Here is a 9,826-nt window from a genome sequence, read left to right on the forward strand (position 1 = left end):
GAGGCATGTAAAAAGCTTTGGTAGTACTTTTCAAAGTTTCAGTGGGCTACAAGGGGGTCGGGCTTTTAGAGCAGGACATTTCTGATTGGTTAAATAGAATATTTGGAGCATATCATGCTGTTAATCACCTCTGGCTCCTCTTGGCAATGGATGTTTGTTTATTATGTTCCACGGAAATAGTTGGTTACAGATTCTAAAGCCCAGTTTGAGGGACGAGAGAGAGAAAGCAGCAGTGGTTAAGTCAGTTAGAAGAAAAAGTGTATACTGGAGAAAAAAAGGTTATTTTCTTTTTACCTTTTCTTTCTACAGGTGTTAAAATCTAAAGCACAGATATACACATTCTCTGTGGTCAGTAAAGAGATTGAACTGCCATGCTGTTAGCTCAAAAAGGTACTCTTTATATTGTATTCCAAAAAGCTGCTCACAAACTAAAATATAAAAATGTTAGGTTTTGGCTTGATTGACCAAAAAATAGTTCCAGAACGATAACTCCACTTACATATACAAACTGAAACATTTACATATTGGTGAACTTTATGAAGCTAAATTATTGGGCCAGAATTGAATAATGATCTTTTACTATTTATGTTCCTATATAGAAAAATTAAACAGAATTTTGGTGATATGTTTAAAACATAAAAATAATTTGTGGAAAGTAAACAGGAGTTAAACAGCACAGCCAAGGGTATGCACAGTTTGTAAAGCAAGACAAACTAGTAACACAGGTTTTGATAAACTGAATAGAGCTACCGTTTTCCTTTTTACATTAAAAAAGATGCTAGAATAGCTTTGGATTTCGGTTTATTATATCATACAAATAATGCTGAAGCTGAATCCAAGTGTAATATAGTAAAAAGTGATACTAAACCAATAAACTAGTGATGCTTAAGGAACGATAGGAAGTATATTTTTTACAGCAAAGCTACATTTAAATCATACGTTCAACAAAACTGGCAGAATGAAATATATCTATTTGAAGATAGAATAATTAAAGATTATTTGTCTACATGTGTATCCCCTGGAACACGTTAGGTTGGCACCAAAAGTCCAATATTTAAATCATTTTTCGGGGTTTGGAAAAAGTCAAAGACAAAAATTAAGATTTTGTAAACTAAGTGCATGTCTGCTACACGATTCAGCTTAATGTGTTCAAACTATGAAGTCTGTTTGCTCAGAAGTGTTCGCTGCTTGGTGTTTTTGCAGTTCATTTGTTGAAATAAGTCAGATGGAGGCAGTCCTTATCCTAAGCTATGCTAACTGCCTCCTGACTCCAGAACACTAGAAGATAATGTCGCATCAGTCTTGTCATCTCACTGGGAAAGAGAGATTGGAAAGAAAGCAAATAAGAATATTTCCACAAATTGTTTTCAAAGAACACAGAGAGAAGCTAGAGTTGGACTGAAAGTTAGTCATTCACCTTCATTGTAGTAATATTACTACTTACAGTCACTGCAGATGTATTGGTATAGCTTGTAAGATTACAAATAAGATGGAAATGAATCATATTTTTTGTGCTGTTGTTGATTGATGTATATATAAGTTTTCAATTGGTCTTTTTATCCCATAGATTCAATCTTTCAAAATAATACTTCTTCCTGTCTTTCCAGTGTTTTCCTCCCGACTACATGAGTCTGTAGTCGTCAGTAACGCTCACAGCACAGTGCTAACACACAGTATCATACAATACAATGTAACCCTTAGAGGCAAAAGTGAGAAAGGTAGTTGTACAGACTTGTTAGTTTTCATTCAGCACGTTTTCAAGGCTTGCCACCCCAACACTGTATTCCTCACCTATACCAAGAACTCAAAATGATAACATTTGATTGTCAAACAAACACAGACTTTCACCAGGGGAAAAAATGCAGTTTGAATTAGTGCAAAACAATAAATGAAAAATGAAAAGGGATTGCAGAAATGAGTTAGAATACATTCCTTGTCAAATACTAAGCTGCAACCACATGATGTACATTTTATTAACTGGTTCAGACAAATGAAAAAAAAGTGTCAGACTGGTCACATGAATGCTAAGTAAAAACATTAGAATGCATATTTTCTTACTGTTTACAGTGTAGTGTGTGTTGTAGAAGCCCCAGGGAAAGCAAACTGTACGCAACAAGATCCAGGCTTGCAAGCAGCAAATTATTAGCCTCTAGAGCCTTAAAGGAATTCATGATCCTCTTTGTTAAAGGTATTCACTGCAGGTTTTGGAAGTCATGTGTGCAGACACCCAATCATTCTCCATTACAGCTGAATAAAATCTACAGTACATTAGTTAGTTAACAAACAATGTGAGAAAGATTAACTTGCACTTCTTAACTATATATAGGTTGGTAAAAATTCTGCTTTTGAACACTGATAAAAGGGATTTCTTCTGTTATACTTATATAACAGGTCTAAAATACAATAGCCTACTACTGTAGCCCTTAAAAAAAACAAAAAAACATTTAATATTCTTTAGGATTTTGCTGAAAAGATACTGATATGTGGGGGCCAAAGAGGCAAACTAGGCTAACTCAGCATGAAGACTGGAAGCAGGAGTGACAGCTATCACAATAGCTAGCGATACTAGCGCCTCTAAAATGCACAGCTTATCTTCCTTGTTGAATCTGTGGTTTAAAAAAGTCTAAATCATTTTTCTTATTAATAATTCAGCAGGGATTCTGGAGAGAGTTTTTGAGTGTCTCCAGCCAGCAAAGAAAAACTAAAGTCACAACAAAGATTTTATCACATTTGTTAGCTAACAAGGGATTTTAGTGACTTTGGGTGTAGGTATATTGCAGCTCCAAACTGTTGTTTTAGAATTATATTTATGTGCGTAAAATCAGCGTGAGAAAATTAATAATGGGAAATTCCTTTGTCACACTTATATAACAGGTCTAAAAACATCATAAAAAACACAATAACAACAGAACACTTACATTAGTGACTTTGGAAAACAGTTGCGTATTAACAACTTAACTGGTTGAGTGCCTCCAGCTGTTGAAGAGTAATAGATAAACTTGGTAACTACAGGTTTTAGTGGCTTTTCAGACATGGTTTAAACAAGAAAGTGCCAGTTTAGGGAACCAGTAGGCAAGTGATACAGGTACAGGAAAAATACACACAAACCCTTTTAGTTGGTGTTCAGAGGGAGGGGTTATAAGTTGTTAATTGCAATTTTGTCTGTTACATTTTTTGACAACTGTAACTGTGTTTTATAAAGCTGTCCAGAACAAAAACAGACAACAAATGCTCCCTTTGTTTGATTCTGTTTTGATCCAGCTACAGAACATTACCAAGGGCCACCACTGTCCCACAGGCCGCACTTTGGCAACCATGAATGTAAACATAAAATTAATTTGCTTAAACATGTTACTACTCTCAATTCTTTATGCTAAGCTAAGCTGGAGCTTTTCTCTAATTCTCTAAGCACTTTTAAGGCCCTACAAAGAATTTTATCAGGTTCATTTGTACAGCAAAAAGAAAATGAAAGCAAAAAAGGCAGAAAATGCAGCTAAATCCTTTGTCATGGTTTCATGACATGACATTTGTTGGGCTGATGGCCCGGATAAGCTGAATTAAAGCCAGTTTAGAGGCCTGCAATAAACATATCAAAGCTCATTAGGTTTTGCTGTGCATATCATCTATGTCTATATCAATGGGGCATATTTAGACCTTAAACTTCCTTTTCTCACATTGCCACTTACTGCTATTGTGAATGTTGTATGTTACACTTAGTCTAATTACAATAATCTATGTTTATGTATACACTTTTACTACAAATAATCTCTACTTTTTTACAAAAAAAAAACCCACATTATTAATCTATTCACAGAATGGTCAAAGGTCAATTTGGCATAAGTGCACACACAGCTTACAGTAGCAGGAGGAGCACATTGATTTAATATGGTGACACTTATTGCAGAGTGCACTGTTCACACTATGAATTAAATAGCTTTCAGTCACCTTTAGCTCTCATCTTTATAGATTTAACTATTATTTACAATGTTACAGCCACTTAAGACTGCAGGCAAAGCATTGCACAAACTTTTGACAAGTAGAAACCCATAATAGTACCATATGAAATGTGGATGATGCCAGACCATAATAGTCCATTTGTACTTTCGTATGCTCAGTAGTCCTTTAGCTCCATTGCTATGAAAAGGAGTACTGGCTACACTTTAAGCAACAACACCTGATCACATTGGCATGCTTTCTTTTTTTTTCTTGAGCAAGATGAGGCTCAAAACAGCTCGACTCATGCTACATCATATCAAATTAACAATACAATACTTTCCCAACAGGTACACATTGGTATTTACTCTCGCATCCTGATTGAAAATAATCCCAGTGGTCTGAAAAATCAACACAGAAAGGTCACAAAACACAAGGTGAGGAAGTGATGGATGGTGATATCACAGGGTGCTAAGCCTCAGTGATTTGGTTTTGATGATCGGCTGTGAGACAAAGTGAGCTCTTGGTGTGATAGGATAGTGTTGGAACACAAAGACTTCTCAGTCAGCAGTGGCAGCTTTTTTCAGCTGATGGAGGGGCCAACTCTTCATCCTCTGCAGAGTAGAGAACCTTGGCAGTCAGGCCGCTCTTCACGCCATCCCACCCATCACGGGTGACGATCTCCCCCATCTTCATCAGCTCGTAGATGTCCCTGGTCAGCAGCTCAAAGGCCCGGTCCACATTGCTGTTGCACTTGGCTGATGTCTCCACATAGCGAATGCCCAGCTCAGCGGCCAGCTGCTCTGCCTCATCCCTGCTCACCTTCCGGTCCTTGTTGAGATCACTTTTATGGCCGATGAGGATGTAGACCATGTGGTGAGGCAGGATGTGCTCACTCACCTCCTTGTGCCATTCCCTCACATGGTCGAAGGTTTTACGATTGGTGAGATCAAAGACAAGCAGGCCACCTACAGAGTTGCGGTAATATGATGTTGTGATAGACCTGGTGGAAAGACACATTACTGGTGTTAGAAACCAAAGACAAACATCTCTAGACTTATAACTTCTAAATGTCTTGGACAGCTCTATGAACTTGGATGGTTCCTACCAGTTCACTACCCTTATACTGCTGTTTGTAACATCACAATATGAGTTTAATTTTTGTGGTGGAAAATTCATATCACTTGAGGTAAGTCCAAGTCCTCTCTGCCAAAGCAAGTCAAGTCAAACCCTGAGTCAAATCAAGTCTTTGAAGAAAAGGGGTGGCTGTAGCTCAGGAGGTAGAGCAGGTCTTCCAGTCTCCATGTCAAAGTATTGTTGAGCAAGATACTGTACCCAACTTGCCTGATGCGTTTTTTGGTGTGTGAGTGTGTGTAGGTGAATGGGACATGTATAAAAAAGCGCTTTGAGTGCTCAGTTACAATAGAAGAGTAGTCATAGTTCCCATTAATCAGTTTATAGAAAACAAACTTAAAGTGAAGCTCAAATGTCAAGACAGCGGAAACTAAGATAAGATCAAGTCCCATTTGACACAATCCCAAATCAATTTTCACACTGTTTTCCAAGTCAGTCAAGGAATGTGGTTGCATGCTCTCTTTTAAGTCTTTCAACTGTCTATTTGCAAGCTAACCACTTAAATGACACAAGAATTTCCTTTCAAAGCTGTGTTACTGGTGTTTTACATTAGTAAGACTCATGGAGTTACATCTGTGCTTTAGCTGGCCTTGCCATTCAGATGAAACTACTTATTGAGACAGTGTGCTCAATATGAGGGGAGTTAAATATGTTAAAACTGAAGCATACTTAATAAATTGTGTAAATTGTGTACTTAAGTGAATTGTGTCAGGACCTCATTTATGATGGTAATATATCACTGAATGGCATAATACATAATTTGATAATAAAGTTGGACCTCACCCAACATTTGGGACTTTTTTGTGATCAAAGTCTGTGAAATGTACAGGTCTAATAAATATATTCAAGTCATATTGCTATGGAAGGTCTGTCTCTCTTGGCTTCTTAAAACAATTTCTGTAATTTTATGAAGTCAAAACTTGCAATGCGAATGCTTTTTTTTTTTAACGTTTCATACATTAATGTGCCTAATTAAATGGAAACTAAACAATGCCATCAAGTGAAATAAAATACAAAAACACAAAGGATCCTTTGGGTCATAACATCTGGTGCATGATACTATTCTATTTATAAAAATATATGCACATACAGACTCTGATCTCTGCATTTGATGCTTTAAAAACCACAGATTCTACAGGCAGATAGGCAGAAGTGAAAGACAAGTGAAGTGAAGCCTGGAGGAAAACACCCTCAGAGGCTTCAAACGGGAAAGCAGATCTAAGAGCTTCTCCAGACACAGGAGTTCTTTAAAGGAAATGATCCGTGACAGTGGGCATGAAAAGCAGAGCAAGCAACAGGATAGATGAATGAAAACAACAACAAATAGATTTGGATCGGGACTTGTCATCCCCGCGAAGGCCTGGAAATTGTATATGAGGGAATCAAACTGGGGCCTAAATATGAGGAGGCTGCCCATCATCCATGAAAGCATGATGTAAGTCGCCGTGTCCTGTTGTTATACAGGTCAGGACATCGTAATATCTTCTATTGGCCTCCTTTCTCCGCTGTCTAAACTCATTTCATTACATGCTAACGAGACGGGGAAATGGCCCATATTCAATTTAAAGGGACTGAGAATAGTAGCCAAACACGACATTAAACCGAGGGCTCGCAATTATTTATTTAAAAATCTCTTTGAAGGACTATGGTTGTATACATATTTAGCTCAGATAGATTCTATATAAGATACATTTCACCTCACTATACCTGAATCGTTCCTGGCCAGCCGTATCCCAGAGCTGGAGCTTTATTTTCACCCCGGGTTCGATGTCAAGCGAGCGGGCATAAAAATCTACCCCGACCGTCGGGTCCGCCACATCGCTGTAAATTCCATCCGTGAAACGCTTCAACAGCGAGGACTTGCCCACTGTGGAATCCCCGAGTAGAATGATTCGAAACTGATATTGCCACAAAATATCCATGGCATGACTAGAGGGAAGATACCTGCGGAGTGAGTGTGTGTGAAACAAAGCCCTGCGCGCGGCGTGTTTACATGGAGCCCCAGCTGCTGCTACTGCCTTCTGTTCAGGAAGAGACGCGGAGCACAGAGCGGCCGCAGCAGTCATGTGATAGATTTACCTATGCTCTACTAGTCGAATATCACTCCAATAAACCCGCTACAACCTCATCTGGCCTGTGTATGTTGTAAAAGAATCATATAGGGGGTTTAAAAGCAGCAAAAACAGAACAATATATCTATATGAGGTCCGTCTTGGGCATGTTTTGCACAGAGTTTCCTTAACCACCCCCATTTATTTAATATATCGTCCGCTATTGATATCACAAAACCTAAAACACGCAGTGTGTTGCTGTCCGTGGTTCTGAAGTAGCCTATATTCACTTCCGACGATGGTCTGGATTTACAGCATATTTCTCTAATTGCACACCGTTTATTCTGTGCCGTTGTACTCTGTGAAAAATGCGTGGCTAGTTAAGTGTAAAACCCTATTGCCTGAGTCTCAGTAAACTTCAATAAATACAGCAGGCATTGCTTAAAAAAACAGAAGAAGGAGGAGGAGTGTGATACTACATATCCCACTATTCAACCGGTCCGCGTGAGTAACGCGAGCCAATCAGCGCACCGCTGCCGGACATCAGAGTGAGTATATAAGAACAGCGGGCCTTGCCGCTTTCTCTCTTCCTCCTGCTGTCTTCCATGTGAGCTGAAGTCCCCAAGAAAGAGCTATGGTAAGCTTTATGCTGGTGTTGTCGATTACTAAGGTCATGTGTCCAGGTATTTACATTAATTATGCGCAGCTTTTAAATCCAGTCCACCTTGACACAGAACTCATTATTTTTGTTATAACATTAATATAGCGCTTTTAGCCTAAGTGAGTGAACGACCTTACGTTAGCTTGTATCTACAGCCATAATGCTTGACTAGTTAATACTTTGGGGTATGTAGTATAGTCTTGTTTTTATAATCAACACTTCTTGCTGACTTGTCATATAACTGGGAACTCGACAGTAGATATACCTAGGCTTTAGTGACCATGCTAAGGGTTAGCTATAGCTTAGCTTGCTGATAGCTTAGCTTGGACGCTAATGGGTTTGTACCACGTGGCCAGGGGTGGATCTTGAGAAATTTTCTTAGGGTGGCATGGAAATCAGACTAGGTGGTAAAATCAAAGCCATTTATGCTAGCTCATTTTAATAAACATTAGCCTTTAAGGCCTCTGACGTTAATAGCATTGATGTCATTGTAACAAACTTAAACTACCTTTAGAATCAAAATTAGACTAAATGCAGTTTGTTATAAAAGGTGATGGCACAGGCAACTGTTTTCAACATAACTAATCTTTAATCTTCTTTATTTTGTCTCTAGGGTCTATTTGAAATGGCAGTTCAACCTTGCTTCCCAATATGCAGAATGCAGGTGAGTCTTTAAATTAAAACTAGCTGTCCCATCGTGAAAAGGCTCCTATCGAAGCCGTTCATGCTCCCATGTAGCAGTGAACGGTCAAAAGGAAGCCGACATGAAGACTTTCACCGACGGTCGCTGTTCGGTTTTGAAAATGACTGCTACAGCAACATTTAGGGGAAGGACATTGATCAGTGAGTTATCCCAGGATTAAATGCAAACTTTCAAAGAAATGTAAGTGATTTGCCTTGTCTTCCAATAGGTACTGGGTGACACCAAAGGTGCAAGACCAAAACCATCAAATGAGAACACAACATGCAGGTAACTCTTCAAAATAATTCAGACAATCCTGGCTGTGATGACAAACTTGCCCTCACTGATCTAGTCTTGATTGAGACTTATTCTTCCTGAGCCACATTTATTAAAACTTGATGGGATTGACTGACTTTAATCAATGTTTGTTGGGGCAAAACGACTAACCAAATTTTCTTGTTAGGTGAATGGAGATCTGTCATTTGTAAATGAAAACTGCTCATTCAGGTAAGAGTTCACTTTTTTAAAAAAAATATTAAAAGGCCACTTGTGTCCCTGTTCCAGCATGCTATCCTAAGGGTCGGTGCTTGTTTGTAGCTCCATGCTCTCCAAGTGCATGCAAGAAAACAGGGTGGTCTTTGACTGCTGTGGCCACTCTGTGCCATCAGCAGCCACTCAGCTGTCCAACAGACATCTGCTAGAAAAATAGACTAAGCTAACATGCAACTTGTGATCTCACTTTTTTTTTTATTAAATTTTAGGCGTCTATCCGCTTGACCTCTTGGTGTTGCAGAGCTGTAACAAAGTACATTCACATCTGTAATTTACAGGTATGTTGATGCTGAAATTGGTCAGTGGTTATTTTGATCTATGATGACCTTAATACATTGTTGACTTCTGGATGAAGCTTGCGGATATGGGACTGAGATCAGTGCATAATGAGAATGTTTACAAAAAGTTTCTGAATTTGGCTAACCTGAGGTGTTTATTTTTCAGGTATGGTGCTACGTTGGGAGTGACGTGACATTTCCATGAGAGAATTGCTGCAACTTTCCGGCTAGGCACAAACACTACTGAAGAAAACCAACTTGGATCAGAGCTTTCTTGCAGCTGTGAAATGAATGAGTTGACCTGGCTCTTTAACCTCCTAAGACCTGAACTCTTCCATGGCATGGTTTTTTTTTTTTTTTTTTTTTTTTTTTTTTTTTTAAATGGTCTAAATAAGCCAAAAAATGTGAAATCCACATATGTGGACGCCAGGTCCTAAGAGGTTAAGGGCTGAACCTAAGAAAATGAACCCTGTGTGTGACAATTGCAGATTGTAATAAAACTGACTTGACTACCTCTGGAAACTTGTCTGTAACA

The 9,826-nt window shown here is 38.7% G+C and overlaps 1 protein-coding gene and 1 long non-coding RNA gene across 2 annotated transcripts; one reads left to right on the forward strand and one right to left on the reverse strand.

Annotated features, from left to right (window-relative positions):
* Nucleotides 1–3,784: 3,784 nt before the first annotated feature.
* Nucleotides 3,785–7,628, reverse strand: rab42a (RAB42, member RAS oncogene family a). The gene is made up of 2 exons (XM_082521208.1): nucleotides 6,775–7,628; nucleotides 3,785–4,936 (listed from the first exon to the last, which is right to left on the reverse strand). The coding sequence occupies exons 1-2, from the start codon at nucleotides 7,131–7,133 to the stop codon at nucleotides 4,498–4,500; spliced, it is 798 nt and encodes a 265-aa protein (XP_082377334.1). The 5' UTR covers nucleotides 7,134–7,628; the 3' UTR covers nucleotides 3,785–4,497.
* Nucleotides 7,629–7,691: 63 nt separating this feature from the next.
* On the forward strand, nucleotides 7,692–9,813 carry LOC309698634. The gene is made up of 6 exons (XR_014274139.1): nucleotides 7,692–7,755; nucleotides 8,393–8,443; nucleotides 8,691–8,749; nucleotides 8,925–8,968; nucleotides 9,223–9,291; nucleotides 9,458–9,813. It is a non-coding gene; the product is annotated as an uncharacterized lncRNA (long non-coding RNA).
* The last annotated feature ends 13 nt before the right edge of the window (nucleotides 9,814–9,826 follow it).

Source organism: Aulonocara stuartgranti (genome assembly GCF_965226115.1).
Source record: "Aulonocara stuartgranti genome assembly, chromosome: 22".
NCBI classification, from domain to species: Eukaryota; Metazoa; Chordata; class Actinopteri; order Cichliformes; family Cichlidae; genus Aulonocara; species Aulonocara stuartgranti.